Source organism: Aspergillus lucknowensis (genome assembly GCF_044049455.1).
Source record: "Aspergillus lucknowensis strain CBS 449.75 chromosome Unknown BJX67scaffold_4, whole genome shotgun sequence".
In the NCBI taxonomy this organism is placed as follows: domain Eukaryota; kingdom Fungi; phylum Ascomycota; class Eurotiomycetes; order Eurotiales; family Aspergillaceae; genus Aspergillus; species Aspergillus lucknowensis.
The window spans coordinates 1,066,765-1,074,939 of record NW_027263548.1 but is presented as its reverse complement, the minus strand read 5'-3'; the positions used below and the strand labels follow the sequence as shown (position 1 = coordinate 1,074,939).

Genomic DNA, 8,175 nt, shown 5'->3' with positions numbered 1-8,175 from the left:
ACTTCTTCGATAGAAGGTTGTTCCACAGGAGACTCTTTAACAGCATATTCTTCGACAGCATCTTCTTCGACAGGAGGTTGTTCCATAGGAGACTCTTCAACAGCATATTCTTCGACAGCATATTCTTCGACAGCATATTCTTTGACAGCATCTTCTTCGACAGCATCTTCTTCGACAGCATCTTCTTTGACAGGAGGTTGTTCTATAGGAGACTCTTTGACAGCATATTCTTCGATAGAAGGCTCTTCGACGGCATCTTCTGCGACGGGAGGTTGTTCCATAGGAGACTCTTTCACAGCATCTTCTTCAACAGGAAGCTGGTTTTGGACATTTCCTATATTCTCTAAGCACTTGTTTAGCAAAAACAATTCAGCTTTACCACTGTGCTCCTTGTTGGCGGCGGGACTTACTATCCTTAAAGAAATTCTCCCAATACAGTAAGTGAATGGTAAGTATTTCAAGCATTATTTTTATTATAGTATTATTAAAATAATAGTCCTGACCAAGAGTATTATAAATTTTGTCCAAAACAATACCTGGTTATTTAGGGTCTAGTACTTGCTATAAGTTTCTCTTAATATAACTTGGAAGCCATGTTTTACTATTAGGAAGGCTTAACAATACATCCCTTGTTATCTAAAATATGTAGAGCATAGATACCTTTTTATCTAATTACTTGATCTTTTGTTTAGCAAGGACTTCAAGATTAGGAAGGCTATAGATTCTAGATACCTGGTAGATAAGAACACTTCTCTTATATTCTCTCGCAATATCAGATATGCTCTTGTTAAGAGGCAAGTTAAGGGTCTTATAGTTGCCTGTATATAAAAAACGCATAAAAGTATGACCAACATCTTCATGAATACTAGATAATATAATAGTTGAATATATAAGAAACTGCTACTAAAATTTTGGGTATTTCCAAAGGAAATGTTCTGGAAGGCCATATTGCCTATTCCCAATAGAAGGTGATAACTAGGGATTCGTAGGGCCAATAAACAGGTTAAAATGAAATTTACACCAATATCTAAAAAGGACTCACGATGATAACGGTTGATGATAGTCAATCCTTGGAGATACCTGGACAGGCAGCGGGTGCTTGGATACGTCTTGCAACGGGTACTTGGATTTCTTTTTTACTACCATTTTTCAGTGATACTAAGAGAAAAGCAAGACGAAATATTGGCAAAATATAAGAAAAAAAAGGCCCTAATACCTTTTATATAGTTGTCAGAAAGCAAGAAGCAGGGAACTGCAAGTATAAGTTATTCTGCAAGGCATCTAGGACACGTCATTAGTATATATAGGAGGGCATTTTGTCTGTTACTAGTGCTTTGGCTCTCAAGCTAGCTCTTGCATTCTAATTTCGCTTGCAGGCGACCTGCATCCTTACTATAACAGTCTTATCTAAGGTTGTCAGGATTGTAAAGTTGATACTCGGTATTTGTAGAATATCTTTTGTCTGTTTCAGCTCCCTGCAAAACTTCCTGACGCCCATACCCTTATTCTTGAGCGAGTTGACGCAGAGGTTGTGTTGGAACAAAAGTTTTGAATACTAAAATGTCCTCAGGTAATGGGTGTCTTTGTGTGAAAGCAGCTTAATTCCAAATCTACAGCATCTTGGTCATCGTACTCGTCCTTCCGTAAGTGGCACATGGGACCTCAACTGCCCGCAAATTATCCCTTGTTGTGTGATAACTCCCCAATCGCCTCTCTTGGTCGCTCGAGGACAGGGCCGCGGTTCTACCCCTCCTCACCTTCGGACCTAGAGTCGCCCATTCGGCCCAGAGACCGAGTCTGGAACTCCAGTGCTATATACTGTCCACTTGCGGCCAACACATTTCGTTCCTGACACCAGAACGCACACCATAATGCATGGAATCCCATTTGGCGAGGGGTCTGAACTCCCAACAAGTCTTTTTAGGCCAATTTGATGGCTGCCCTCGTACCTGCAGGGCTTGGTCGGCATCCTATTTGAACTATCCAACCTGTTTCCCAGTATGGTAGCGTCCAGTAATCAGTTGACTTTTGTACGTCGAATGTAAAGCCATGGAGAACGGTTGGAAGCAGTTTAGGGGAAAGTTCGTAGGTTTCAGGAAAAGCGTCGCCCTTGAGAAGCCGCGTGTCATGAAATCCAAACGCGACGATGGTTTGCCTGTTGGTTGTCAGGAAATCACCAGACGCACCCGAAATGTCCTTCTACCCTACACGCTGGCAAAGCGTTTTCCAAACCCTAGCCTGAAATGACGCTAAGCCAAATGTAGCTAGCGGTTACAAATATGGGTATTTATGCGAAAAAGAACGTTCTGTATAAAACCTGGAGATGCAACCAAAATCTTGGTACTCCTAACGTCACGCTCCCACGTGACCATTAAACACCACTTTTTCAAAATAAATATAGTTAGATTTTGTCGGAGATCGCCGTGTTCGTGATAATAGTTACATAGCCACAAAAATATGAAAGTCTTGACGCATCAGATCTAACAAGTTATTATACTATAAGCAATAGAACAATATGACTGAGCAGGCGCTTACCAACAGTAAGTTCAGCATTGAAGCATAGCCTTTGCGATCACTTAATCAACAGATCCAAACTGGTCAATATTATGATATGTTTAAACCTAAGTAGGTAATTATAGAATATTCTTAGATTCCAAATATCAAATACAGTCGATGATGATGATGATAAATTCATTTACCCTGACCCCTCGCAAAGCGATATGCAGGCTACATCAATTATAAATATATATCTGATTGCGTACATTTAGAACGAACTTAAAGCCTCGTGACGGCCTATCAGGGCCGCCTAATTGCTGCCCCCATTGTTAGACTGCCCTTCTGGCGCGCCGTTTTAGAATTACCAAGATGTCTATGCAGAGTTTTCCTTACCTTTGTCTCTTCATAGGATCGCTGAAATGATTTCACAGGGCAATAATAAAACTAGATATCCTGCTCCTTTAGCTACCAAATTTTAGTTTATATAGATATTGGTTGGTGGTTAAGAATCAATTCAAGTTCTAAAAGCGCGACCGAAATCAAGGTGGTGACCGGTTCGGTCGGGTGATCGACTCGGTCGGGAAGCATGTTATCGTTGACGTAGCCAAGAGCCCAAAAGTGGTCAGGTAGCCGTGTAGAGTCCCGTCGTGAGGTAGAAAATTGATATTGATGCCTGAGGCAGTGTATAGTCATTGACGCCCAATGCTGACTTCGAACCATGGTCTTGGTCTGAGTACAATATTCAAAGCCATCACCTCACTTCCCCGTGATGATCTGTGGGCGGAACTGCTACCCTAAAATGAGGATATATGCTATGGTTCTGGGGCAATGGTCCCTGTGCGTAATTTCGCGGTTGGCTAGCTGCAACTCTGGATCATATTCATTAATACATATCCTCTCGAGCGCAAGCATTTATGGAATGCCAACTTGCCATTTGCGGTGAATAAATGGAAGACAAGGGTACTGTATTACAATACCCAAGGATGAAAGTACCGTATTATTATCATATATGATCAGGCAACCCAGTTAAAGAAGATCTCGTGAGTTGGTCGACTGAACCGACAAAATTAGATTAAGTCCAGGCTGGTCGACTACTGGCGATGTAAAAAGAACAATATAAAAGAGCCGATGGAAACCAGTTAGTTGTCATCGCGCTTCCATTACTTACTCCCATTCCTGCACGTTCAAGGAAATAATCTCAGACGCAGCAGGCGTACCGTTTCCATAATTTATGCTAGCCTTGATTTGAGATCTTTACATGAGATCTTTACATATGTCGACCAAACGGATACCAGCAGGTGCTTGGACACAGCTTGAGTGGGTGGTAGGCCTTCCTCTCATACAGTATGCCCATATTTCATCTATTAGCCCAAGATCAAATTTGACACAGAAAGGTTGCATGTACGGCTGCCAGAAAGTGCCCGACGAGTCAAATACAGGAAGTATATGTTCGGGATCAATGTTTGGAGTGGGGACCTTCTTCAATATGATACCTTCACGTTTGTTGGATATGGTTCTGTGGATGTATATTGTATTGAAGACACTGCAATTACGTTCTGGGCTACGATTTCACTGCGCGACAACAGTGAACGGCCACCTCTACCCATTAACCCCAATGACAGGACCTGACCCAACTGTTTTGTGAATGGCGATAGGCGCAGCCATGACTGTGGGGGAAGACAGATGTCATACATGATCTGTCTCCTAAGTTTATGGTATATATAAAAAGTTGGAATCTTCTTAATATGTTTTATATCATTGTTACTGTAGTAATGCAATAGTTTGGCCTCACGTGTCATTTTGTGTGCGATCTATGGTAGAAGCAGCCTAGCCGAGGGAGCGCCTGTCAACCAATACTGTAAAGCCGAAAACTCAGTCTGGACCAGAGCACATTTGTCGTGCTGATTAGTCGTGGTACACGGATAGCACCTATACCCCATCTACTACAGAAGGCTTTCTGTCCGACCAAATCATTATCCAATAACGAGAGTGACATTATTTAGACTTTAGATCATGCTTTCCAGGATGATGTAGTCGGCCGTATTCGGCGCCTAATCCCATCACGCCACTTTTTTTAGAAGGTTCTCGACTTTTGGTAGGTTTATGGATAAGCAGAGATCAGGCGATCTCCCTTTAACCTTAAATAGAGTTTTACCCAGCTAATTCCATCTAACTTAGGTAAATAGTTTATAGACTATTATTTCAATTTAAGTATCCTGTTTCGGGACGAATGGCTGTTAGATGTAGATTAATCTTGCCACTTCACACCCGTTGGCTGGGATAGACAGGGTCAGGTTCTAATTATATGGTACTCGCTGGTGGTTCAAATAAATCAGCCATTTCAGAACTATGTACTTGATGTCAACAGAAAATCAATGATTATTTAATGATATAGCAGACATATGCACAAGTCAGGTATAGCCCAGCATAAAAAGACCTCTAGGCCTGCAGGAGCTCTCATACTTTGCTTGACAGGACAGTATCATCACTTGTTCCTGTTCTTATCAAGTTTATCTTATCCAGTAATCATTACTACACCCTCTACAGACTGGTGCGGTACAATTACAACCCCACCCACAATCAGTAACGAGCAAGCATCCGGCAGGGCTGATCCCAACCCCGAGAATCTGGGACAGCTGGATCTAACATCTGTAAGCGGCGAGGTCGGATCGGTGGCAGTTGACAGTCAGCCTTTATTCGCAGCGATGTCCTAGCAAGCAACAAGATGTCGGCTACGAAGGATGTACGAAAGAGGAAGAAGCTGTATTTCAACTGATTCAGCAACGAATCACTAGGGATCAAGAAGACCAGCAATTCCTGGGGTTGATGTGTACAGCGATGCCAAGAGGGACATTCGGGATTTGGCCCAAGGGCCTAATCTGGTCGAATCCCGAGCGGCGGTCACGCGGCCCCCTGTCGGAGCTGCCTGAGGCACCCACTGTGACAACATCCATCAATCCTGACAAGTTAGTGGATGAAAATCTTCCAGCTCAGGTTTCTGCCGCGCTTGCCCAGAAGGACGGCTTATCCATAAGATGATCACATAACGCCTTGAGCAGTAGAGGGGTGATGCTGGTGGCCCGCCAGCGCGGACAAGGTGAGGTCTGGCGGTGCCGTACAACCGTAACTTCCTGCGGAGCTCGGTAACAGTCCTCTTGCTACATTTGGTGATCTGAGTGATCTGTGAATTACTTAGACGTTGGCTATGTATAATATAGACAGCTATCCTGTGCTGTCGAGAGTCCAGGTGTCGCGCCATCTCGTTTGTTGGCTAAAAGGTGAAAAGCACACGTTGGCCTCTGGCATTTCAGTAATGGCAGAAAACTGGCAGAAGAGCTAGGCGGAGTGTATTTTCACGGTAGAGATGGGCCGGAAATATAGGCTAACCGCTTCTGGTTAACTAGGGCTCCGAAACCAGGGTTTGAAAACAGGCTCCGTCTGTCCAAAACAAAGAAGGACATTTCGGGTCGCACTGCGTTGTGAATGGAATAGTTACGTGTCCTAGAATCAACTGTCGAAGCTTGACAGTGGTCCGAGATAGTAACTCTAGGGGAGAGCTACTCCCGGTGACGCGCAAAGTCGTACACTGCTCGAGCAAGCGTTCCAATGCATCAGATAGAGCGGGGAATTTTGGCATTTCCCAAGGAGAGTAGTATGGAAGATGCAGGGAGGACAACTCTATTGTTACCAAAGAAGCCCTGGACTCTGATCTCCTTTGGAGAGCCTTTGTAATAGTCTGCAGGTGATGTATATTGGACACTTCTTTTGCAGTCATGTCAAGTGAAAGGTACAAGTCGACCCATTGGGGCTCATCAATCGATTGATAGAAATCCAGCTCTATTTCTGTGAGTCGAGGTAAAGCGCCCAGAACAGATGACAAGACATTTATGTCTTTACGGCTCTCCAGAATTTCTTGTTGATTCTCGCAAATGGTTCGTAACGTTTCAAAAATAGCCATATATGGAGGGCAGTTATCCGCGGGGTAACCGCAATCATATAGCTCCTTCGCTTCCTCCACGTAGCTTTCTGGCGTTAGCATCTCCGACTTGAAGATTTCAAAGTTTAGAATATCTAGTTGATTCTTAGTCTACCTTATAATAAATACGCTCGAGCCACTTACCAGGTTTGATTAGCTCTGGAATGGTATAGATCAAGAACCTAACATGCAGGCGTACTGGCGATCCTTCGAGCTGTTGGAGCCCATTAAGCCCTGCTTCTGAGAAATCGAACCTCACCCGGTGAAATAGGAAAGGTAGGCAAACCTCTCGCAGCTTCCTATTCACCAGCGAAAGATCCTTTATTTCCCAGGAAGGAAGCCTTGCTAATATTAGATGTAAGACCTCCGTAGGCAGGGCCTGAAGGCCTGAGATCCGTCCGTTCATTACCGGTACGCCGCGAGCACTCATGTTGGAAGCGATTAATGAGTCAAGGTTGCAAGTTAAATAGTCCACTTCGGGCCATCGCTATGCTTACTAAGCAATGTGGTTGCCTACTGTCTTGGGGATGTGCTCCTCTTCAGTTTACACTGCATGAAATCCAGCAATTAGATGGGCTTTCCTCTGGTGTTGCGGGTACTTGCGCGACTGCGGCGCTAAGTCCTAGGAACTTCCGCAGCCAACCACAGATCCAAATTTATTGGCCCTTTTTCCAGGTGTGGGGCAGCCGCTGCGGCAAAAGCTTGGATAGTTTCTCGATTACGAAGAACGGCACTGTTGTGTCCAAGTCAAGTTGTCAGCCCGAAACCTCATTTTCTGTTGGTTCTGGGAGACTTCGTGATAATAGTTCTAGAGATTCTTAAATATCCCTAGAGCGTCAGAAGACGCAGCTGATGGCTGACGCCGCTCTGAGGCAGGAGGGGTCGAAGGAAGGTTGATGTTTCGGTCAGGAGGGGTGTTTTTGTGTATACTTGAATCGCAAGATCCCTGCGTAGGCCTTTCGGGTACAGGCACAGGTTTGGCCATCTTGACCTGTTTGACAGCCAGGTCAGTCATGCATCCGTCCGGCGGAGCGCATCTGTGAGCGGACCCGGAAAAAGAGCATGCCCGCAGCCATGGCGTTAGCCCGTGTCTTATGATGGAATAGAGCATGGGAGGACCGTTCCAGAAGGTATGCATCTCCATGAGCAGTTTCACATGACATATCCAGCCTCATTTGCCTCTTGCTTCCATGTGGACCCTCACATAGCTAATTTCCTCACAAGAGGAATCTCTCAAGATCCTTACCATCTCAAGAGAGCACTTCTGAGTCGTGCTTTCTAAGTTTGTTTAGTTTATATAATAGTATAACTATGAATTTATTCCTATAAGTATCTACTTGTAAGCTAATATACAAGATAGTCTATATATTCTAAATAAGCATATAGGAAAAGCCTTTTTAGTAGTAAACTGCCCTGAGAGGGTGCCCTTAGGATTATATAGTTCATGTTTGCAAGAACCTCTTGGGTTAAGTTATATATTCCTAAACTAGACCTAGAACACCCCTTATAGTTCCTCTAATATCTTAGAATAAGAATGGTATTTATCCTCTATTTCCTCTGCCTGACAGACTAAGGTATTTTATGCCCGCCAAGCAACACTCCAAGGCATGATTTTTTTGTGGTTATGTTGCTTACTCTTATTCTAGGCAGTCATGCTTGTTACTATTAGAGCTAGATCCCCTGCTGTTTGGGCAGGACCAGCT

General features: G+C 44.0%; 3 protein-coding genes across 3 annotated transcripts; 1 reads left to right on the top strand and 2 right to left on the bottom strand.

Annotated features, from left to right (window-relative positions):
• The first annotated feature begins 4,682 nt into the window (after positions 1 to 4,682).
• BJX67DRAFT_343986 (uncharacterized protein) lies at positions 4,683 to 5,345 on the top strand. Its single transcript, XM_071028207.1, has one exon. The coding sequence runs from the start codon at positions 4,899 to 4,901 to the stop codon at positions 5,208 to 5,210; it is 312 nt and encodes a 103-aa protein (XP_070890250.1). The 5' UTR covers positions 4,683 to 4,898; the 3' UTR covers positions 5,211 to 5,345.
• Positions 5,346 to 5,773: 428 nt separating this feature from the next.
• On the bottom strand, positions 5,774 to 6,511 carry BJX67DRAFT_343984 (uncharacterized protein). Its single transcript, XM_071028206.1, has one exon. The coding sequence runs from the start codon at positions 6,452 to 6,454 to the stop codon at positions 5,897 to 5,899; it is 558 nt and encodes a 185-aa protein (XP_070890249.1). The 5' UTR covers positions 6,455 to 6,511; the 3' UTR covers positions 5,774 to 5,896.
• Positions 6,512 to 7,236: 725 nt separating this feature from the next.
• Positions 7,237 to 7,503, bottom strand: BJX67DRAFT_343983 (uncharacterized protein). The gene has a single exon (XM_071028205.1). It carries the CDS (start codon positions 7,485 to 7,487, stop codon positions 7,281 to 7,283), a length of 207 nt encoding a protein of 68 aa, XP_070890248.1. The 5' UTR covers positions 7,488 to 7,503; the 3' UTR covers positions 7,237 to 7,280.
• Positions 7,504 to 8,175: the final 672 nt, after the last annotated feature.